This window comes from Dipodomys merriami, unplaced genomic scaffold (assembly GCF_024711535.1).
Source record: "Dipodomys merriami isolate MVZ:Mamm:240054 unplaced genomic scaffold, mDipMer1.0.p SCAF_82, whole genome shotgun sequence".
NCBI classification, from domain to species: domain Eukaryota; kingdom Metazoa; phylum Chordata; class Mammalia; order Rodentia; family Heteromyidae; genus Dipodomys; species Dipodomys merriami.
The window spans coordinates 1,727,707-1,752,262 of NW_027206424.1; the positions used below are offsets into that span (position 1 = coordinate 1,727,707).

The 24,556-nt window shown below is 49.9% G+C and overlaps 1 protein-coding gene across 2 annotated transcripts in view; it reads left to right on the forward strand.

The window, feature by feature from the left end:
• The window catches only part of Dock1 (dedicator of cytokinesis 1), a 436,098-nt gene that overhangs the window by 110,835 nt on the left and 300,707 nt on the right, over nucleotides 1-24,556 (forward strand). For both annotated transcript variants that reach the window (XM_070011394.1, XM_070011393.1), the window contains exon 23: nucleotides 644-752. In XM_070011394.1, coding sequence (XP_069867495.1) covers nucleotides 644-752 — 109 coding nt within the window. The remainder of the gene's footprint in view (nucleotides 1-643; nucleotides 753-24,556) is intronic.

Below are 24,556 nucleotides of genomic sequence, written 5' to 3' on the forward strand. Positions count from 1 at the left end.
TTGAAGTAGCTGTGAATAAATAATTTATAAATGAAGGTTATTTACAATTAGCAGCATATATTAGCATACATAGAGCCAGATGTACAGATTCCTATTATCCATTCAGTGAACATGTGGTCACTCATGAAGATTCTTCAGCTACCATTGGCCCTACCACTGCATTGGTGGAGCATTGTTACTCTGAAATAAAGTCATGTTGAATTTACCTCGTTTTCAGATGGTTATAAGATCATGTTAAATGTAGCCAGTTAAGATTCCTCATGGTTGGTGATTATACCACATTACGGTTTCACGATACTGGCAGAAAATGCACAGATTTATTGGTAATGATTTCTGTGGGGCAGCATTCTGCTTGAATTTCTTCATTTCCCCTTCTTTCTGCCCTGCTCCTTCCATCCTTCCCTGCGTGAATGTGCCGTGTTTCAGGGACTGCAGCAGTTGGTGCTGTCGCTGGGCCTGGTTCTTCATATGGGGTCACACTTGGGCCAGGCCCCCGTGCCTCCTGCCTGTTGTGCAGGTTGAATTGCGTTGCTCCCATGATGCTGGGGCAGTGGCTCCTGTCTGTGTCTCCCCCTGACCCCGTTCCCCTCCCTTGACGGCGTCCAGCTCTGCAGACCCCACAGTCTCCTGTGTTTCTTTGCAGGCTGTATGAGGACAAAGGGGAGGCTGACTTCGTGGAGTCCTTGCTGCAGCTCTTCCGGTCCATCAATGACATGATGAGCAGTATGTCTGACCAGACGGTCAGGGTGAAGGTAGGTGCCCTCCGTGCTTGGACCAGTGGCTGGGACCAGCTCCCTGTGCGGCTGGGCCTGGGGGCTGCGCTCTGTGAGCATTGCAGTGGGAGGAGGAAGCCCGGCGCGGGCTGTGGCCGTGCACTGCCTGCCGCTGTGAATTCTGCCTTTTCTTTTGTGTGTGTCGGTTCTGGGGCTAGGACTCAGGGCGGGGCCGTGTTGTTCCTTAGCTGTTTCACTCAAAGCTAGGCTTCAGCCACTCGAGCCATGCTTGTACCTCTGGCTTTTGGATTGTTAGTTGGAGATTAGAGTCTCACGGACCTTTCTGCCCTGGCTGGCTTTGAATCCTGTTCCTCATACAAGCTAGAACTGGAAGAGCGAGCCACTGACTCCTCCTGGCTTGGAATTCCATTCTCCCTCCCGAGGTGTGCTTAAATATGTCTTTTGGTTGTGTCTTCTTCTCTCATAACGGGAGATTCTGAACTTACTTTTGTCATGAGGGGCAATTGGTGAGAGGCAGGTTGTCGGCCTAACTTGTCTGGGTGTCTTGGTGTGGGGGACGCTGGGCGGTGGGGTGGGTGGAGAGGCGGGCACCAGGCGGCCCCAGGTGGTGGTCCCGCTGTGGTGTTGCATCGTGTGCTGCGACTTCGTCACCGGTGTGGAAGAGCAGGGCGCCAGCTCTCACCGTCCTTGCCCCGCATCGGCTCCGGGTCTCTCCTCCTGCCCCCTTGTCTGCTTGGGCACTCCCTGGGGAGTGGATAGCCAGGAAGCAGTGGTGCGGAGGCCGGAGGAGGAGCAGCACTCACTCTTGGACGTCCAGTTCTGTGATTTTTGTGGGCTGGTATACTAAAGGAAAAGCTGCACAATTTGCACCTTGCACCGTGACACTTCCTTCCAAGAGCACGCATCTTCCCAGCGCTTGGCTGTGGCTTTCGCTCGCTCTGCAGGGAGGTGGCAGCGTCCTTTTACTTCCTTCTTCCAGTGTTCTCTTAATGTATATTTTCAGAAAACACTCTTAGGACTCTTGTCTTAAGCCATCTGGGGGACTTCCTGCTTTGCTGTGTTGCCCTGTGCTCTGAACCTTTCTTTTGTACGTTCTTCCTGCTATGGTATAACCCCTGTTGGCACTGTATTTGAGTCCAGTGCCCTGCATCTTGTATATACCTTTTTTAATTTGGGGAGGGGAAGGAGAAGAACAAAATGCTGAAACAAGGATACAGGTTGACCCATTGTAACAATGAGATGGACAAGACACTATGTTGAAAACGAACTTTACAACTTTGGGCTGGGGGGGGAGGAGTGGGGAGGTGGGAAGGGAAGGGATAGTAGGGGAAAAACAAAGGAGAGGGTAGTAATGCTAGGAAATGTACTCATTACTCATGTAACTGTATTCCCTCTGTACAGTATCTTTACAATAAAAAATGTCTTAAGACATAATGTAGACAGCAAAAAAGAGTGTGTATGTGCTCACATGCGTGTGCACACAAGCATATGCATGTTCATGTTTGTGTATGCATGTTTGTGTGTGTGTGTGCATGTTTATGTGTGTGCATGTACGTACACTTAGAAGTATTTCCTGGTTTAAAAGGGACCAAGTCTGATTCAACATGGGTAAAGTCATAACTTCCCTTTTGTCCACCATACTTTCTTGATCTTTGTCTGAGTCACCTCTGAAAACATGTGCTCTGTGCAGAAAGGCACACAATACGTCTTTTGAAGTTTTAGGTTAGTTACTTTGGCAACTTGATGTTGCCTAAAACTGCAGTGTCATTCCAAGGTTAAAATTAGCCTCATCGTGTAACATTTTACTACTAATCCAGTGGCATTTTAGAAACACACACGTCACAAAGTAGACGCACATCACATAAGAATAGATAGAAATTGCAGGAAGTTTTGTGCCCAGAAGTAATTTTAGATTGCTAAATATATACTTACATTATTCAATTTGATTGGGCTTGACTTGTGTCTGCCTGCATCCTTGGGAATGAAATCATTTAGTGAGTGGAGGCTGCTGAGATTTTTAAAAATTGGTTTTGTTTCAAACTTTTTTTTTTTTGGTGAGGCACGAACGAGATGTGTGATGTCCCTGGGCAGCGGGGTGGGGTGGGGGGGTTTGGGTGGGCTCGGGGAGGGCGGGGGGATGGACTGCACGTGCCAGCCAGGTGCAGGTGCCTGGGGGTTTGATTGACAGGCTGCCTCCCTCCCTGCCAACTCAGCATTGTGTCACTTCCCGTCACTGGCCTTTCCTGTGGGAAATACGAGTTCATGTCCTGGGTCCCGGGTGTGTGGGCTGTGTTGGCTTTCCCAGTTTCGTTGGGTTGAAATGGAAAGCCAGTTGGAGTGTTTTTTTGTAGGGAAAGTTGTTTCTGTGCTGCGCCATTTCCCGGGGAAAGGACACCCCGTAGGCTGCCTCTGTCTGTGGGGCCCGGAGGGCGGGCACCCCCCCCCCCCCCACCGCCCAGCCCTCACAGCGCTGTTCCTGGTGACCAGCCCACAGTTTTCTGGTGTGAGCTCCCTTCTCAGAGCCACGCCCTCTGCCCACCTCCAGGCCACAGGGTCCACCTGGCTGTGGGGTTGAGCCTCTGTGGAGAGCTGGGGGCGTTGAGGCAGTGGTGCTCCGCAGGGGAGCTGTTCCCAGCGTCTCTCCCGTGTGACTCCTCGGCAGACTTGCACCAGGGCAGTTAGTTTTAGTGAGAAGATGGAGGACATGTACAGATCACGGGAGAAGCTACAGCAAGTGTGCACACCGTCTCCCTTCCTCCTTACTCCGTGTCACCTCTAGTCCCCAGGCTACTGCTGTGGCCCAGGGAGTTTCTGGAAACAGACACTGTGCACTTGAGTGCTTCTCACCGACCCGTCTCCCTGCTGCAGCTTCCCCTCAGAAGTGTACGGTTCAGGGATACTAAGCATATCCACCACCCTCTGTCTCCAGAGTACTTCCTCATGCTCCCAGACTGTCACTGCGTAACTACTCAGCTACAGTGGTATTCCCCCTCCCCACCCCTGAAAACCACTATTTCCTTTTCTGGCGCTGTGAATTTGAAGCTCATGGATGTGCAGTCACAGAACATCTGTGTTCTCATGACTGGCTAATTTCACTTTGCACAGTACCTCAGCTGTTCAACCTTGTAGTCACCTTTTTGAAGGCTGAATAATATTCTGTCCTAACATATACACTAGTCATGGTGTGTGTGTATTTATTGGTTGATGGACACTTGGTTGGTATCTGAGTTTCAGCTATTGTCCTGCTACGGACACTGGCAGGGAGATCTTTCTTTAAGATCCTGCCTTCTATCCTCTTCCCTACATATCCAGAAGTGAAAGTGTAGTTCATGGTTCTGTTGGGAGAAATCAGCCCAGTCTCTACAATGCCCTGTTAACTTCACTCAGATCCTCTAAGCCCCCATGGCATTTACCTTAACAGAGGTTGCCAGCAGCTCACCACCCTCAGGCTTCAGCCAATGGCACGCCCTGTCAGTGCTCCTGAATGCTTGCTGGGCCTCTCCAGCTTGCTAGGCCTCTCCATGTCCCTTGTTGCCTTTGTTCCCTCAGTGGTGAAGCCCATCCTCCTGCCCGCTGCCTCCCTCCACCTGGGCTGCTCCCTTGGGACGGTAAGGCTCCCACCTGTCGTTCTTGTTGATGGACAAACACTCTGCGCAGGCGCTTTGCTCTGGAAAGCCGTTGTTTGCGTGCCCTGGGCAGCTTCCCATCCCTGCCTGTTTGCTGGGAATGTGCCTAAAGCAGGGAGGGACGTTTCCCAGAGATCTTGTTCGTCCAGGGGAGGGAGCCTGCACGCGGAGTGGTCACACGCTTTCTTGGAGGAAGGGTTCTGGTGATGGCTCCGCTGTGTCAGGCAGGGTTCTGTGCTCAGCCCTTCCTGGCCTGCCATGGAAGCAAGGTTGGCGTGATGGGGACGCTGCTGTCACAGTCACCGAAGCCACTTCCGTGGATATTTGTTCCTTCTCCCTGGGGTGGCCCTGGACAGACCCTTCTACGCACAACTTGTGCACACGTTCTTGTTCTCTCTGGGACTGAGAATTCCACAATTTTCTATAGAAGGGAACTTTGACTACAGGCCACAGGAATAAATGGATTCCAACCCATCAGGCACATGTCCTGTGTATGTGAGTTTGCGTGTTACCTGCATGTATTTGTACCGTCGTGTGTGCCTGTGTGTGTAGCTGTGGGCTATGAGCAGGTGTGAGTTGTGGGTGCCTCTGTGTGTTATGTGTATACACACTTGTTGCTCGTGCGTCTGAGTATGTACTTTTTTCTGTGTGTATCTGTGCGTGTATGTATTTGTTGCATATATGAATCTGGAAAATAGTTTATGAAAACTTTGTACCTGTATTCATGCCGTATATTCTGGACTTTTCTAGCCTCATTTCATATACTTTAGACTGAATTTTTCACTTAACAAAAATCCATGGCTTGATACCACTCTTGGGCACTTACCCAAAACCTGACAAGTGAAGATACAGTAAAGACCTCTGCATTTGCCGTAGCCTAGTCATGGGAATATCTCAGATGCCTTTCAGCGGATACGTGGATCAAGAAAATAGGAGATACATGCCTGTGCGCACGCACGTGCGCACACACACACACACACACACACACACACACACACACACACACAATCATGAAATGGAATTTTGGGCATTCATTAGGAAGAGTAGTGCATTATTTGCAGGGAAGTGGATAGATCTGGAAGAACTCATACTGAGTGAAGTGAGGCAGGGTCAAAAGAGACAAAGGGATGCTTATTTTTTTCTCCTGTGTGGAAGTTAGATCTGAAACATAAACATACATGAGACACGTACAGGCCATATGCGTCCACCCATGATCAGACTGACTGCACTGTGATACACACAGGGCTAGATTCCCACGACATAACCCTCTCGAACCCTGGGCTAGGCACAGGGGGTAGAGGAACCAAGAGAGGGATGTTGGGTAATAAATACAGTTTTATACGCGTGTGTGTCTGTGAAGATGGAGCCAGGAGACTTCCGTGTTCAGGCAGGATTGGAGAGGTCTGGGTGGAGAAGGAGGGAGGGGTGACACCAATCAAGAGGCCTTCTACATGTAAATTCACAGGTTGAGTTGAAGCCCCTTTGTACACCTATTTGAAGGTAATAAATTAAAAAGAAAGTCTTGCTGACAGGCACAGTGTTTCTTGAGTGGCTAGACTGGTGTCCCTGGTGGTTCTTCGGGGCTCTTCCAGATCTGCTGGGCAGTGGCTGTGAAAATGCCATCCCTGGTCTTCCTCACTGCCTTGCCCGGCCTGGCCCCGCCCCGCCACTCGGGCTGAGCATCTGTCTGGGCTGGAGGTTAACTGAGGCCCCTCAGCCTCAGCGGAGCCTGCTTTCAAGGCCCGCCCTGGGGCAGCCCACCTTCCTCTCCATCCTCATCATGGCTTGATGCCATTTCCATCTGGCCTCTGGAAGCCAGCCGTGTCAGAAATAAGCCGTCCTGTAATCCTCATAAATGCACTTGATGGTGGTTTTGCCCTCCAATCCAAATTTCCCTGAAAATAATACTCTGACTTGAATTGAACTGTCTTACTTGCCTTATGTCATGCTAAGATTCTTATGGGGAGATTTTACTGTTTGTCATCTGTTTATTTTAAAGCCAGCATCTAGGGTCCACACTGCTTTTCATGAATTTTCAAGTGTAGGATTTTATGGTCCTCAGGAAAAATAGATGAAATGTACTAGGGAAGGATCTGATAAGACAGCCTGCACCCCACAGCTTGATCCTGCGCGGAGCTCTGCTCTCAGCAAGATTCCTCTCTGGCCCCCGCTCTACGCGCCTCCAGCCCTCTACCTGCCTCAGTCCCCCTCCCCATTGCCCTTGTGTGTTTTCTTCATGGGCAATTGAAACAAAGAGTAATTGTTTATCACCTTACTGTTGGCCTTCCGCCTATAGAATTGCATGTTATGCTCTCCGTTGAAGTCACCTTTATGTGTACATCTCCATCATCTCCATCTCCATTGTCTCCATCATCTCCACTCCATCTTCATCAGTCTCCAGTCCCTCAGTGTATACGGACCTGAAAGATCCTCAAATCCAAACGTCATAGTGTGTGCATGTGACCCATGCGTACTCTCCCATTTACTCTAAATCATCTGTCAGTTATGACACCTAATTTGCCCTAGGTTCTTCTAGCATGAAATGCTGTGTAAGCGTGCTAGTGTTACCAGGCTGTGTGCTTTAGAGGACGATAGTGAGAGCAGTCTGTACATACTGCGCATAGAGACACTCTTCCCACCCCCTTCTGTTTGCTCTCTGTCCTTCTATGTCCATCAGTAGTTTCGAGGAACGTGTTTTGTAAGATTGCATGTATGTGTGCGTGTACATACACATGTGTGTATCTATGTGTATGTAGGTGATGCGTATATGTGTATAGATGTGTAAATACGTCTCTGTAGGTGGATGTCACCTCATTTTTGGATCCTAGCTTGTGTCACCCACTTGATCTTGGAGCCCCCGCGTGGGGCCCAGCTTCATTTCCACCCGCAGCGCATGTCTCCCGCTCTGTGGCTGGCTCTCCTGTCATGGCACAGCCCTGCTCCATCTGTTTGCTCGGGGCATTCAGCCTTCCGTGCTCTGGAGTCCTGTGAAAGTCATGCGGAGGGTCTCAGGACTCGCTCCCTACTAGATGACAAGTGATGTTGGGGCTTGGTTTCTCGTCAGCGCTCCATCTGTGTTTCCAGAACATTCTACACTTCCCAGGGTTCAGCGGCTCAGCCGCAGTGTTGGGTAGCAGGGAGCCGTTTCCTGTCTCACACCTGCTTTTGTAATCCTGTTTCTCTTGCCTGAGGACTGTTGGCCTTGTTGGGGATAAAGAAGGAGGGTACACCTTAAGAAAATTGGGGGCGTGTTGAGCCTGAAAGGATTACACAGAGCAGTGCGAGTGATCTTTTCTCTGCCTCCCTTCTCCGAGGTTGGGGAGCAGTTGTCTTGAGACAGGCTGTGGCCGTGGTGGAGGTCCACCTGCAGTTCTCTTGCATTTCGTGTGCACACGATGTGATGGTTTGAATGGCAGCTGTCCAAGCTATGTTCCCTGTGTGGGAGATGGCCTTGTAGAATGAGAGCCTCAGACAGCGTGGGAGCAGCACAGGGTAGACCTTCTGGAGAGTTCTGCTGTTGACACAAAAGTGGAGGGGAGGGTCCCAGAGTCATGGAGGAATGGGGCTGGCCCACCTGGAAGTTGTTGTAGTCTTCTGAGATTGTGAAAATGACAAACGCAGAAGGTGGCTGTCCGAATCTTAGCCGAGGTGCCGTGTCTCCCTGCGCTGGGGCCTCGGGGCCTCGCCCTCGCGGGCTTGCTGGCGTGCTGGCTGTGCGTCCTGTCTCGGCCTCCGTCTACATGTGGTCTCCACAGCGTGTCTGTGTCTTTTTTCCTCTTCTTGGTCTTGTGGCACTCAGCGCCTGCGCTCCCCCCTGAGGTCCTTGTGTTAACTAGATAACTCCTGAGAAAAGCCCGCTTCTACCTGAGATCACCTCACATCAGGGTTTGGGATTGGGAGGACATGAACATGTGCTATTGAGGGCCAGAATTCCATGCTGCGGTAGAAGGGAACCTAGGTGCCCCGTGGCAGGTAATGCCATGGGGAGGTGGTACTAAGCCAGGTTCTGTGGTCAGCCTGCCCTACAGGATTCTGTGGCCCAGAACCTTCTCAGACCTCCATGTGTTCACGGTTGTCTAGAATCCAGCTGTGAGTCTGGGGCGGCTGCTTCCTTTCAACACATCCTGGGAGTTGTTGGCCACCGGCCCCTCCTGGAATCTGGCCTGGCCTGGCCTTGGCCAGCACGGAGAGCATGCAGTGTGTGCTCAGAGCTGATGAGGCCCTCAGAGCTCAGGGCCCTCGGTTGCCCAACATTCTAGGCTGTTTTGATGTGTTGGTCTCCAGCACAGATGGTGAGACCATTGCTGGTGAAGTCGTGGTTCATGTGAGCAGGGAGCAGGTGTGGGAGGGAAGATAGGGGAGGCAGTGCTTCACGACCTGGGCCTTACAGAACTCCCAGCTGCCTCCCGGGGTCACCGGTCCATGGTCCTGCAGGACTGCACAGTCCAGAAGAGAGCTGGCTCCCGCCATCCCCTCCCCCCGCCTCCACTGCTCCCCGAGAGTCTTCCTGCCGTCTGGAAGGCAGTGCAGGCGCCTGGCATGAGTGAGGTCGGTGTGGAGCTGCCTGGCCGAGCGCGTGCCTCTCACCTGTGTGTAGTGTGCTGAGCGCGTGCCTCTCACCTGTGTGCAGTGTGCTGAGCACGTGCCTCTCACCTGTGTACAGTGAGCTGGCCTCTCACCTGTGTGCACTGTGCTGAGCGCACCGTGCCTCTCACCTGTGTATAGTGTGCTGAGCACGTGCCTCTCACCTGTGTGCAGTGTGCTGAGCACGTGCCTCTCACCTGTGTGCAGTGTGCTGAGCGCGTGCCTCTCACCTGTGTGCAGTGTGCTGAGCGCACCGTGCCTCTCACCTGTGTATAGTGTGCTGAGCATGTGCCTCTCACCTGTGTGCACTGTGCTGAGTGCGTGCCTCTCACCTGTGTGTAGTGTGCTGAGCGCGTGCCTCTCACCTGTGTGCACTGTGCTGAGCGCGTGCCTCTCACCTGTGTATAGTGTGCTGAGCACGTGCCTCTCACCTGTGTGCACTGTGCTGAGCGCGTGCCTCTCACCTCTGTGCAGTGTGCTGAGCGTGTGCCTCTCACCTGTGTGCACTGTGCTGAGCACGTGCCTCTCACCTGTGTGTAGTGTGCTGAGCGCGTGTCTCTCACCTGTGTGCACTGTGCTGAGTGCGTGCCTCTCACCTGTGTGTAGGGTGCTGAGCGCGTGCCTCTCACCTGTGTGCACTGTGCTGAGCGTGTGCCTCTCACCTGTGTGCAGTGTGCTGAGCGCGTGTCTCTCACCTGTGTGCACTGTGCTGAGCACGTGCCTCTCACCTGTGTGTACTGTGCTGAGCGCGTGCCTCTCACCTGTGTGCAGTGTGCTGAGCGCGTGTCTCTCATCTGTGTGCAGTGTGCTGAGCACGTGCCTCTCACCTGTGTGCAGTGTGCTGAGCGCGTGCCTCTCACCTGTGTGCACTGTGCTGAGCGCGTGCCTCTCACCTGTGTGCAGTGTGCTGAGCACGTGCCTCTCACCTGTGTGCACTGTGCTGAGCGCGTGCCTCTCACCAGTGTGCACTGTGCTGAGCGCGTGCCTCTCACCTGTGTGTAGTGTGCTGAGCGCGTGCCTCTCACCTGTGTGTAGTGTGCTGAGCGCGTGCCTCTCACCTGTGTGCAGTGTGCTGAGTGCGTGCCTCTCACCTGTGTGCAGTGTGCTGAGCGCGTGCCTCTCACCTGTGTGTAGTGTGCTGAGCGCGTGCCTCTCACCTGTGTGCACTGTGCTGAGCACGTGCTTCTCACCTGTGTGCACTGTGCTGAGTGCGTGCCTCTCACCTGTGTGCACTGTGCTGAGCGCGTGCCTCTCACCTGTGTGCAGTGTGCTGAGCACGTGCCTCTCACCTGTGTGCAGTGTGCTGAGCACGTGCCTCTCACCTCTGTGCAGTGTGCTGAGCACGTGCCTCTCACCTGTGTGCAGTGTGCTGAGCGCGTGCCTCTCACCTGTGTGCACTGTGCTGAGCGCGTGCCTCTCACCTGTGTGCAGTGTGCTGAGCACGTGCCTCTCACCTGTGTGCAGTGTGCAGAGCACGTGCCTCTTACCTGTGTGTAGTGTGCTGAGCACGTGCCTCTCACCTGTGTGTAGTGTGCTGAGCGCGTGCCTCTCACCTGTGTGTAGTGTGCTGAGCGCGTGCCTCTCACCTGTGTGCAGTGTGCTGAGCGCGTACCTCTCACCTGTGTGCACTGTGCTGAGCGCGTGCCTCTCACCTCTGTGCAGTGTGCTGAGCACGTGCCTCTCACCTGTGTGCAGTGTGCTGAGCGCACCGTGCCTCTCACCTGTGTGCAGTGTGCTGAGCGCGTGTCTCTCACTGTGTGCAGTGTGCACAGTGCTTGTGAGCACGGCATTGCAAACCCGGGACTGGAGCACAGAGATTCTTCCTGCCTCCTACTTTTCCTTAGCAAGTTGGCCCCCAGCATAGGTCTCCATCAACCGTGGCGCATGGGCTGAGAATGTGAGATTTCTTACCTTTTTCCTTCCTTAATGCTGAGCACCTACTGCGTGAGTATGTAGTCCTAACTCGATTGCTGTGTGACCACTCTGGATCTGCTCCTGAATCCATGTGCATTCATTTGCTTCATCAAATGATTTTTTGATTCAATTAATTTTTCTATTATCAAATACCAGGATTTTGCCTTTAGGCTTTTAATCCTGGAGTGGCTGATTTCGTTGGCAGGCAGTGGTGACACGTCATCTTTGTGTGTTGTGTCGGGTCTCCTTTGTGGTATCTCCCCCACGCTCCCTGCCCCCAGCTTCCCCTCCCTACCAGACAGAACACCTTTCTCTTGGAATTGGCCACTTGCTTCCCCTATCCACCCCTCTTTCTAATGAAGTTTCCTTTGCCCAGGTGGATTCTGCTTGGGATCTCGTCCATGGCTTCCTCTTCCCGCCCCTGCCCCTGGCTTTGCTTGCCTTTCTCTGCCCTAGTGCCCCTCCAACATCTGTGCCATCTGCCTTGGCCCCTGACTCCTGCCATTGTGCAAGGTGCCGTGCAGCCCTTCCCCATCATGAGCCACTCGGAGTCCTCGGGGAGGGGCTGGGCCTCCCAGATAGGCTGAGGTTTAGCAACTCCTCATTCACTCATTTGAACAATCACTCCATAGGGTTTTATCTCCCGTGTGCCAGGCACCGGGCTAGTTCCTGCAAGCACTGCAGGAACCACATATTGTGGGCTTGTGACTGCGTGTGAGTGTGTGAGACACCAGCCGCTCCCATAAACATGTCACTGTACAGTTGTACGTAGTAGGTGATGTCAGGGAAATTGCAGACCTCTCTCTTTGTGGGTTGTAGTAAGTCATTTGAGAAAGAGTGAGGGTTGGGCTGACCAGGCATGTGGGGGAATCAGGAGCGGTTTAGGGTTTCAGGAAGATTCAGGAGGGGTGAGTGAGCCTGAAAGGATAGACTGGAGAATATTCAGGGAGAGGTTGCAGACAGAAAGGTATTTGTTACCTTCAAGAGTTTGGCTGGGTATGGTGGTACACACCTGTCCTCCCAGCTTGCTGGAAGCAGAGGGAACATCATTGTAAGTTTGCAGCCAGCCTCATGAAGCTAGCAGGACCGTCTGAAAATACAGTACAAAGAGGCTTAGAGTGTAGCTCAGCCAGACATGAATGCGACTTTAGGTTCAGTATCTAATATTGTACACAGGAGCCATGGTGTGATCAGTGCTGCCCACCCTGGGGAGGCTGAGGCAGGAGCATCCATAATTGGAAGTGGCAGGGGGTGCCTACGAAGTGGTGCTCTGGGTGGCTGGCCAGCAGGGTCAGGCAGCTGCAGATCTGGTGGTGCTGGATGCACAGTTACATAATGACGGCTGAGCATGTCCCACACCAGACTCCCATATGGTCTGGTGAGGATTTAGCTGTCGCTTTTGTCCTGAGGATTGTACTGTGTGAAATAATCCTAATCCCCTCTAGCTGTATGGCTCCCGGTCACCAGAGCCCTGGGATGCCTGGCATCTCCGGGGATCTTCTCTCCACCACCACGATGGCTGCTAAAAGCAGGACTGAGAGAAGCTTTTCTAAGGCGGTGGGCAGAGGACATAATCGTGCTCGGCTTGTGTCTCCTAAGAGCTGAATTGTTGGTGGAAACATTTCTATCCCATGTCCCATGTGATTTGGGGTCTTCAGATGCTGGGGTCTTTGGAGATACTGGCTCTGGTGGACCCTCATACCAGAGCTGACATTCCCAGGCCTGCAGAGGCTCATGTGCATGCCAGTCTGCAAGTGATATTTCTACACACCCTGGCTGTGGGTATCTGCCGGCGCATCAAGTATTTTAAGTTTTTATACCACTGGACCTGTTTTGATTGCAGGTCGCATAAATCTCAGATCTGTGGTAAATACAGATCTGGATGAGACAAGTTCATATTGCTAAGATGCCAATTCCTCTCAACACAGTCCACAGATTCAGTGCAGTTTTAGTCAGAATCTCAGCATGTTATTTTGTGAGTATTGACAATGTGATTCTGAAGTTTATACAGAAACACAAAGGACTAGAAAAACCAGCTCACTATTAAAGGAAAAGAACAAATGCGGATGGACTGGCACTCCTGATGTCAAGTCTTATTACAAAGCTGGAGCAATCTGATTGTGTCCTTAGAGTGCTCGGTTAGGATTGGTGTTGAGCTGCATTCCAGGTAGCCTGAGTAGAGGCCTGGGAGGCCTCTACTTAAATACATCCAAGAAGGAGTTAATGAGAAACATGTCCGCTAGTGGTGTAGCATTAACAAAGGTGAAAAAGAAATGCTTTCTGTGTGAGTTAAAAATAGGCATTAGTCTGTTATCATGAGATTGAGTACTTACAAAATTTAAGCTAGCTTGCAGAACTTAAGGGTAGAATAAATTATTTGTCTCTGGATGGGTGAAGTGTGGACTTTGGGTAAAGTTTTGTTTCTTAATCTCTCCCAGGTCATTAACCTGGCTGCATCAGAGATGGGGAGCAGAGAGTCCCATCTGTCCTCAGTGTTTTCTGGCATTTAACTGGGAACACAGGGGCCTTGGGGAGGATCTGTGCCCCTTTTCCTATTCTCTACTTCATTGTCTTTTTTTCCATGACTTTACCCTTGTCTGATACTAAACGTGTACATCATTTTGGCTGTATTTAGAATCGGTTGCCAAGCACTGTAGTTTTCATGAAAAGCCAAGCAGTATTCTTTGCCAATGAACTGTGTCTGTGACACTTTTATCATTCAAACAGAATTGTTTTCCCCTTGGGAAATCCTGTACAGTCAATATGGTGCACTGAATTAGGGAAGAGGTAAAGGGAACAGCTGTAAAGGTGTATTTCATTAAAACAAAGCGTACTTTCTTTTTGCTAGTAGAATCTGTAGTTGTTGGACCATAGTTCTGAGTGACATTTTTCAAATAACTCTGAGAAATATGCGTTCTGACACTATTATGTGTACCCACCAATAACAATTCAAAGCAGGGGTGCTGTGTGATAGAGAGCAAACACATACCTGAGAAAATCAACTTATAAAAAATTTTGATTTAAGAAGGGAGAACGAGGGGGCTGGGAAGGTGGCTCAGTGGTAGAGCGCTTGTCTTGCATGCCTGAGGCCCTGGGTTCAATTCCTCAGTACCACATAAGCAAAAAGAAAAAAGCCGGAAGTGGCGCTGTGGCTCAAGTGGTAGAGCACTAGCCTTAAGCTGAAGAGCTGAAGGACAGTGCCCAGGCCCAGAGTTCAAGCCCCATGACCGGACCTTCCCCCACCCCCCCCCCCCCAAAAAAAAAAAGGGAGAACGAGAAGGAAAGAAAGGGAATCAGGTAGTTAGGGATAAAAAGTGGTGGATGTAACAGGTGGCATATAACTCATGTCCCATCTTGGTACTTCTTGCTTCCGTAGTGCTTTGAGCGCCTGCTCAAATGATTTTTTCCCACAAATCTGAGTTCCTGCTCCAACACTTCTTCCCATAATGCCAGGGGTTCCTGCTCAACCAATGAAAAGAGGCAGGCGGCCCATCAGTGCACAGCCCAGGGGAGGAGCTCTGGGAGGAGCCCTATATGATACTGACCACACCCTGAAAGGGCTCCTTTTTGGGGGCCCTCCCCAGAAAAATGTCTACCTTCTTTCTCCCATGGCTTTCCTTTCTTTTTCAAATTAACTTACTCTGTTTCTTAAAAAGGACAAAGGAGAAGTTCCTGTTGGTTCCTGGCTGAGGCCTGTGCCGAGGCAGTACATTGGGAAGAAGCACAAGGCAGGGCAGAACCCCTCCCCTCAATTCTCTGAAGCCAGGGAGAGGAGAAGGGCTGGGACGCACAGTTCCTTTGAAGACTGCCCCCTGCCTCACCTCTTAAAGACTCTACTACCTCCTCAGGGCACCACACTGGGGAAGCCTTTCACCTGGCCCTTTTGTGAACACTTCAATCCAAACTTCAGAAGGCTAAACTTGAGAAATAGTTGGACACCAAGCTCATTCCTCATTCACTAGTTTTATTTACATATACACACACACACACACACACACACACACACACACACACACACACACACACACACACACACACACACACACACACACACACACACACACACACACACACACACACACACACACACACACACCATGTATATTTCCTCTTTTTTGAGGCTGATCATCTTGGATCATCTCTGAGAAGGAGGTGATTCTGAGGAAGTGTTCTACCACTCATATATCCCCAGGGAATTGCCCTGCTGTGGTACTTGGTCTGCCCGGTGGCCTCTTCTTTCTGCCTCCCTCTGGGCCCTGGACCATCTCGGGGGAGCAAGGAAGGACTCCTGGTTCACAGTGTGGAAGTTACTTCCAGGGTGCAGGATTCACTTAGGGGGATTTCCCCTTTGGGCTTGTCCAGGTGTGGGTGTCATTGCTTAACCTCTACTGTAGCTCTGTGTCAGAGTCGTGGGGTGACAGGTAGCCATGGGTTTGCTGGGGCAGGGACTATCTGCTCTTTGTGCTTTCTTGCTACCACCTGGCCTGATGCAGAATCTAGAGCCACAGAAACGTTAGGACGACTGTATTCCAGTGAAATTTCTCTTTCTTTATTGGCTGCTTCTCAAAGGCAGGCAAATATTAAAGTATAAAGTGTCATGAAATAGCATGGGGGACTCTCCACCCAGGGCCCAACCACTGGCCCTGTGGATTTGTTAAATCCACAGACCTCCCCGGGCAGAGGCAGGCAGGTACCAGGAGCCTGTGTGTTCACAGAGTAGGGGCTGATGCCCCGTAGGAATGGCTAGGAAGATGATGCCTTAGAGAAGTTAGGGTAACTTCAACATCCGTATAGTCCATTGACATTTATTACGTTCTTATTGAGAAAGCAACAGGAAATGTTTTTTTTTTCTACCTCCACTAAAAACAGTGAACTCTCCCTGGGTGTCGTGAGGTTTGGCTTTTTAAATGTGTGTACACTTTTAGCATCTAGTCAGAGATAATGGGCCTCAGGTCACTTGACTTTGTAGTCTATCAAGTGCTCATGTGGGGCCAGCTATATGTAACCCCTAAAGAAGGAGATGGCATTGCATCTGCAGGAAATTCCTGGAAGCCAGATCTTTGACCCGGAAGACAGATGACAGGTGAGGTGGGGCATCATTGCTGTCCACATGGGAGACTGCCGGCCAGGCGGGGCTCCGGAGTGAGAGGCAAGAGGACCATCGCCTCCAGGGAAGGCCTGGTGGATAGGATGCTCCGAGCTTCCGGGCTGGGTGGAGAGCCATAGAAGCATGAGGAGGAAAGAGCAGGAGAAATGCAGAAGGGGATAGGAATGGCTTGGTTTTGGGGAGTGTGTGAAACTCGGGGTGCTGGAGTGGAGAGCGAGGTCGAGAGGCGGGGACATGGAGGGGCCTGGTCCTGTCCGCCCTGGGGCCCGTGCTCAGAGGCGGGAGCTGGCTGTTCCGGAAGTCTCATGGCTGTTTCTCAGATCCCCGGCTGCCATGCTGAGAACTGACATACAAGTTTAATTTTTAATTACATTTTTAGAAAAGGTTAAGATCTCCCAGGGAAGATAGGGGGGTGAGGGGAAGGGGCCGGGGCCTCGCAGCATGCAAATTACATGAGTTCTTGAAATTTTTTATCTTGAATTCTTTATTAGTGCTCTTATTTTCACCATGGGATAACTTTTTTTCATTTATATTTGTAAATAAAATATGTTTTTAATTTAAAGAGAACCTTGTGTGGAACCTTCTAGAATTTTGTGGCTCTCCTTGAGACCCTCATCTCAGGGTGTATGGCTACACCCCCCCTCCCCCCCCCCCCCCCGCCCCACTACTGACCTTCCATGCCAGGCAGGCAGCTGCCTGGGTGATTTGTAGACTTCCATCTTGTTACTCTGGACTTCCCCCCTCTCCCCCTCGCGCCCCCCCCCCCCCCCGCCCCAGAGAGCTGGTGAAGGGGACGAGTAGCCTTTGTATTTGCAGACCATGGTGGCCACTCCCCAAGCCTGTTTTCCATCTTGGATAGAGGACATGCTACGTGCAGTCATCTGTGTAGGACAGATGTCACCGGGTCCCTGGCTCTGGCTGGATAGCTGTCCTTCCATCTCAGGATGTGCGCTTTGGAGCCTGGCGCGGTGGGCATTCTACGCCCAACCACCAAGTCCTCCCCTTCCGTGTCACCGGGTCTCCATCTCCTTAGGGTGGGAAGGGCGCTGGGGCCCGGCACTGGAGAAACCTCTTCCTGCTGGGACATCATCCTGGACGTGAGGGAGGCCGGGCCGTCCCACAGGGAGAGTGGACAGTGATATTCTCTTCCTGTTCTGAGTCTTCAAGTCTGCTCTGGTGTTACAGGGCCCCTGCCTGCCTGCTAGGGGTCAGTGTTTGATGATGACCCCTTTCATCCTTTTACTTTCTGTTGTTTTTGTATTTAAGGACAGCCTGTTGTAAACTATTTACTGTTGTGTTAGGATCCACTGTGTGACAACCTTGGGTTTTGATCTGCATGCAGAACTCAATCCTGTACCTTGAAGGGGGGGTGCCTATACTGAGACTTGAACTTAGGGCCTCAGGCTTTCTGGGCAGGACCCTGTTCTGTTGAGTCAGACTGGGTTTTTTCCTTGTTATATTTGAGATATGCTCTCACTCCACATGGGCACAATCCACCTATGCCAGGCTTTCTTGGCGCTCGGGGAATGGGCGCCAGTCCCTGTGTCTACCTCTTCATTGTGCAGAGTCTTCTGAATTTTTCTTTTCTTTTCTGCCTGTGCTGGCCTTGAACCTGGATAATCTCAGCCTCTCAAGCAGCTAAGATGACAGGCTTCAGTTACCAGCCTAGGTGGTCTTTTCCTTTTGCTTAGTAATCCTTATATGAAACAAGCTGAATGAAGGTTGAGGCCTGATGCACAGACACCAACATGCACACAGCTGTAGGGCCCAGCCCCGTCACAGACCTCACACCCACTGGAGCAGATGCCGCCTCCGTCTCCTGGGCCTGCATGCTCACTGATGACCTGGGCCATGTTTCTGCTGTCCTCTCCTGGAATCCATCAGTTCCTTCAGATGGAAGCGACAATGGAAACCATTCCAGGCTCCCTCTGCATTTGTACCCTGAGGATCCTCTCGAGAGGCAAAGCAGTCACCTCCAAAGTGTTGGAGGGGCCTCAGAGGAAGGACAAATGCTTCCACCTGTCTGCCTTGGGAAGGAAGTCCTTATAAAGAAAAATAAAAAAGAAAGAATCAGTGGCTTGTGGATTGCTGGAGCCAGTCTTTGGAAATGTGCTGGCTTTGTATTGTAAACTCATCTTAATTCCCAGAATTAGCATGCCATTTAAAATCTTTTCTCACATTCTTTTTTTTTTTTTTTTTTGACACCGATGTTAAGTTCACTGGAGCAGAGTCTCATTCACACCCTGCTTATTCATAATTTGGGATAATTAATGTAGTGGTTGGGCTGCCATTCACCTCTCCTAGCTAGGAACAGGAGACTCCGCCAGACACACAGGAACTGTTGGCAGGATTAAGTCAGCTCCTGAGAGAGCAAAGCCGTTACAGGCACGTGCCTCGCGGAACTGCATCCTCCTCAGCGCCTCTCAAGTCTACAAGGACGCAGAGATGACCTCAGGTCTCCTCCGGCTCAGAGATTCTGACGTGTTGTCCAAATCAAGAGAAAGCCAGGCTGTTCATTTGCTTTGAAAGCTTGCAGCTTAATAGCAGTTGAGAATCTGTCATTTCTGGTATTTTTTTCAGGAATTGTCCCTTCTTCATTTTAAACATAGACTGTGGGGTTTGATTGGAATTTGCTTTTTAAATATAATTCCCAACTCTAGTGCTTTATTCACTGTGGTTACATAATCGTTTTTTTTGTTTGTTTGTTTGTTTGTTTGTTTTTTGATGCTGGTACTGGGACTTGAACTGAGCATCTTGCTCTCCAGTTTAATTTTTTTGCTCATGATTGACACTCTACCACTGGAGTTACAACTCCATTCCTAGCATTTTTGGTGGTTAATCAGAGATAAGAACCTTAAGGGTTTTCCTGCTGGAGCTGGCTTCCAACCTTAGACTTTAGGTCTCAGTGTCCCGAGTAGCTTGGATTACAGTCATGAGCCACCACACCTGGCTACATCAGCTTTGATGTGGAAAACGTCCCATTGTCTGAAGCTGTGGGGTTATTCAGCCATGGGTTTGGGGTGGGGGTGGGGCCTTCTGGCACCTCTGGCTCTTGATGCTGCTCACAACATGGTCATGTGAGAGGGAAGGGACCCTCAGTGTGTACTGAAATTTCTGAGACCCCCCTTTGTTTTGAGCCAGCCTGTCTGGAAAGCTGGGCCGTTCCAAGTTGCTGTTAGGCTTTCTAGGTTTGGATCTGGACGCTGCCATTCAGTATGTTAATACTCCGGGTCTGGTATTTGTCTTGGCCAGCCTGCAGTCCCCCCCCTCCCCCCGCCCTTCTGGGGTGGACTCATTAGCTTCCATCGGTGCTGGAGGCTCCTGGGAGCCGCCTGTGGGCACCCTCTATCCTTGGTGACCCTCCACGGTAGTTAAATGAGATTTCATTTTCTTTGTGAGTTAGATATGTCATCTCTATTTGAAACGCTCCCGAACCTCAGGTGCTATGTTTGGCCAAACTAAATAGTATTTGCAGAGAATTTCCAATCACGCATTAAAAGCCCTATTTCTTTTTATTAGGAGATGGAATGTTTTTGTGAGGAAAGCCACCACTGCTTAAAGGGATGGCTGACGATGTTGCTGTCTGGCCTGGGATGATAGTTCTTACTGATTGACTTGTGGCTTCTCTTTCCTGCTCGATTGAGACTCCTGCCTTCAGGAGTAGACCGTAACTCTTCGTGGTGCTCAGTTCCTCCGTGCCCAGCAGGTCCCCTCTCTGTCACGTCCAGCCCAAGGCTTGGGGTTGTGCCTTCTCCCTTTCCTTCTGTTGCTTTCCCCCTTCTTCCCCTGAGATAAAGTTGGTTTCCACCCTGATCTCTGCTGCCTGGAGTGGGCTAGACAAGGTTCAGCAGGACAGTGAGAAGGGACAGCACCTGACTGATGGGTGTGGGAGGAGCTAGAAGCTGCCTGCAGGCTCTGCCCCCCCCCCCCCACGATTGTCTTGTCACAAATCGCTTGAGCCCCGTGAAGCCTTGTCTCCCTCGCTGACCTGTGCCCCCGCGCCTCACTTCTCCTTCCCGTCCGGGTCACCACATGTGTAGTGCCTTCTTCCTGGAGCACCTGCCCCCCTCGTATCTCCCAGGGGACCTGCTCCTGCTCGGGTTGGCTGGGTGGCCTTCCCTGCACTGCTGCCTGGGCCCTGGATCCCCTCCTCCGTGCAGGGGACTCTCAGGAAGCTCCACAGGCAGGTGTGCTCACGTGGCGGTTTCTCACCCCTGTCCTCTCCAGCTAATCTCAGTTCTTGGCCGTTGAGCACTTTGCAAGGTGTGCACCTCGTGGACCAGTGGATAAATGGAAGGGAGGTACACGATTCCCGTGGAAAGGCTCTTGCCTGGTGCCTGTGAGATGTAGAATGACTGGTGCTGCACTCCAGGACGTGTCCCCCAGGCTCTTCCCGGGCCTCTTCCCCAAGCTTGATGCCTTCATCCCTCTCCCCGCCACCTTTGTTTCTTTGCTTCTGACGAGACTGCCATCTTGGAGAAGCCCTTGGGCTATTAAGGTAGGGGTTAGTCATGTAAGAAACTCTCCAGCTTCATAGCACAGAGACATGCTTCCCATGGATAGATAATAAAACTGAGCGCAATAATTCGAATTCTTTATAATGGATGTGATTATAAATGATTTCCCTATTTACTCATATAAAAGGCTAAATGGAAGATGATTAGTGAGTTCTGTTTTCTGTTTTTCCTAAGGTGATTTCTTAATCTTCTCGACAAATTCCTGTGATACAGAAAAGAAAAAGAAAAACCCATTAAAAGTTACTTAAAACCTTTAAGAAGCTGTTTAAAGCTGTAGGAACGAGTAATCTCTCTGTCCCTTTAGTCTATTATGGCACAGGAGAGAAAACAAATTATAGCCCACAGCTGTGCTGCGTCTTATTAACCCTGGGTCAACATTGCCAGGCTTTCTGACCACACTCTTGTATGGCCGGTGGTTGTCATAAATGCACTGATGAGTTTGTACGTTTAAAATATTTATAATTTTTCTGCCATGTTTTGCAGTGTTGCCCTTAAAAATTAGTATTCTCAGAGGGTCTAAATCCTCTTCAATCCCATTATTTAATATTGTCCTGTAATTTGATGATTAAAGAGTGTTATTTTTTTACCTCTTTTATCCTTAAATCCTCTACCCCATAATCTCCTGTCCATGATTGTGACTATCTCACGACTGAACAATTAATTAATCCTTTGTTATTGAGTGAATGTTACATATTGTAATTAAGAAGATAGTATAGAAAGCCAAGTTAAATAAATGCATGGTCTCCATTGGGCCACGGTTCAGCTGGCCTCTACGTACTTGTTTTTAATTATCTCTGACTTCACTTTTTTGTTAAGGAAAGACATCAAATTCAGAGACTCACGTCACCAGCAAGACACAGAGTTCAGTCTGGTGGGATTGTGAAGGCCCCGTTCCCAGGGGCCTCTGAGAAATACCAGGGTTAGGGCTGTTCTCGGGGCACCTGGACACTCCTCCCTGCTAGCCTACCGGGAGAGCTGTCAGTACGGGTAACACCCAGCCGGAGCAGCCTTTGGCTGAACCAGGTGCACTGCCTTCCTACCATTTCTTATTTGCTGGGTCACGTCAGAAGAAAACACCAGTGAACATGTCCACACTATACTGGTTTGTCTTCTTTTTCTAGTGAGTTTCCATGAGGAATTCTGTGCTTAATAAGAACTAGAATGTAAACTTTATAGCATATTCTTTGCACAATACTTCTTTTCCTCATGGTGTTTCCCACCTTAACCCTTCAGCTTCCCTACATCCTAGGTGATGGGTCATCTCGAAAAGATGATCAGATAGATGGGGGTGGGCTGTTTGGTGGGGTCACCCCTGTGAAGGAGGGTAGTCAGAGGCCTGTTACCTCCAGAAGAGCTTGAGTGGAAGGAAGGAGATGCATCTGCATCCTAGAGCAGTGCTGAGGGGCATTAGACCGCGGGTTCTGTCTGGCCTGCTTTCCTGGTCCTGACTTATGTGCTGCCCTGTGATCCAGTCTCTGCATTGTAGACCCTGCCCTCCTAGAGTGGTCTTCTTCTCCTTTCCTATGAATCCCCAGCCGTTATAAAATAGGGAAGCTTCACGCTGACAGTTTGGGAAGGGAGCTTTACAATCCTTTCTCCTTCCTTTATTATATGACTCCTGAGTTGTTTTGTGCACATTTGGCAGCCTTTTATCAGTCAGTAAATATGGAAAAATAAATCGCCATCAACCAAAGTCCATGATTTTTTTTTTTTACTAGAGATCTTGTAGCCCTGTAGGTGTCAAGCAGCACTATAGACATGGATTTCTTACACGGGGCAAGGTAGAGAGGGAGAGGGGGGAGATAGAAAGCTGACTGTTCTGTTCAGAGCAGTGTGCTATCCCTCAAAATAAAACACCTCAAGCAACTGTGATTATGGTGACTGTCATTTTGTTTAAGAAAGAATGTCCAGATCTTAATTTGGGAGGGATTCGGTCTCTTAATAGGGAACAGGTCTAAATTTTTAAGCTTTCGTTTGCTGTAAAATGTGTCTTTTACCCCTCCTCTCCCGCCCAGCTGTCAGCTGTTGTAGTGGCATGTCCCAGGTTGCCCTCAGGAATTAGGGTGCTGAACTCCTTCAGTCACTGGCCTCCTTTCCTGCTTCTCCTGTCTGTATTGTGCCTTTTTAGCTGGTGTGTTTTGTTTTTCTTAGGTGCCTTTTGGTGATTTTACTCATGCATGTATCATTTAAACAAAGATTTTTCTAGCATCAGTTAAAGGCCAGATGCTGGGTTCCTGGAAAGCCTCAGGGTCTCAGTGAGTGAGGAGAGGGTGGCCTGCAAGGAGAGGCAGTGGATGGACACAGCCCCGCCCTAGGTGAGGAAGTGTTGGAGGAAACTCCCTGCAGGTCCTGGGATCCAGAGCTGGAAGAGTCTCCGTGGTCTCGGAGGGGAACCCGCCTTGGCCTCCTTAATGAGACAGTCCACACCTGCAGCCCCTGCGTTTCCTCCATACTGGTCAGTGGAAGTCCATTCACCTTTGCTTTAGCTCCTTCTAACACTCTTGTTCTTTTCCTAACAGTTGGTACTCACATCTGCATGCACACACACAGAACTACAGACAGACAGACAGACAGACAGACAGACAGACAGACAGACACACACACACACACACACACACACACACACACACGTTATTGAAACCCTTTTCCATGAAACCTCCATATTGTCTTGGCACGATTTCGGAAGTTACCTAGCAGAACGAATAAAAAAAGAAGCAAACTTAACATATATTTGGCATTTTCCTGCTGGCATGAATACAATTGTTGGATGTCATTTTAAATAAGCCTTTTAAAGGTCATGTTAAAAATAGAGCAACTGGCTATGTTGTAGAGCTCATGAAAGATCATGAATATGTACCTAACTGACAGCAACCACTGCTAATATTTTCTAAATGGGCACTTGTGGCTTTTGGGAAAACATTCCTGTGCTTTGTCAAAAATGCCCTGACAAAGGACTTTATGTTAAAGGCCAGTGGGTAGCAGTGACAGTGACATACTGACATCAGAGACGCCTGTGAAGATGTTACTGGGAGATTGTTTCACAAGGGGGTTGATACCTATGTATGCCTAAGTTCACATTCTTAAAAGTATTAACTAGAAAGGAATGCAGAGTAAGGTTAGTCTCAACCTAACACCATCTCCATCTCTTGCTCAAGTGCTCTGTGGTTTTGGGATCCAGCCTTATCTTGGTGAGGTGACACTGATGGTTTGCAAGTAACCTCACAGAGCTGCTTTACAGCCATCTATATAAAGAATTAGCGATTTCCATATTAACTGGTTGCTAAATAGATACATGATGCTTTGGTTACCGATTCTAATCTTGGGTATAAATGGGAAGCTCATGCTAAGCTTTCTTTTTCCTGGCTTTATTTTTATGGACTGTGTGTTTGTCAAATTCTTAGACCATTCCAGATCCCAGAGCTGAATTATCTAATATTCTTTGAGGGCCATGTCATTTCATTTTCCAGTAAATATAATTATTTTCTTATCATTGTGTTTGTATTTAATTTCAAAGTTTTCTCTGGTTTGCTCTAAGTCACCTCTTACAAACACAAAGTGAAAGCTACAGGTTTTTTTTTATTTCTTCTTTTAATGTTGGCTGTAATTTTACAATTACACCCTAGCGTAATTGTAAAATTTATCCCAAATTTTGCTGAACTTGATAACGAGCTAGCTACCATCATGTGTCTCTTATTTGTCATTAGTGTATGTTTGGGTCATCGTGAAACATCAAAGAGATCGTCATTTCCCTGATTACACTGCTTACCTTTGTGCCCGGTGACATTCTCTCTCTCCTGTCAGTTTTGGGAGCTGCCACTTTGTCCCTCTGGAGCAGGCAGAACCCTGTTTTCTGGGACACCTTTGCAAACGGGGGGGCTGTTCCCATCTGTGTCAAATGCAGCCCCAGAAGCTACTAATGCTGTTAGACTGGCTTGAAGATGCCCAGAAGAAGCCCTGGCACTCCTCCTAGTTTGTCCTGGCTTAGGTCTTTCTGTGAGATCTTGCATTGGTTGAAATTAATCTATCACTTTTCTGATTACACCCGAGAATGACAATGATGATAGTGCTTTCCTA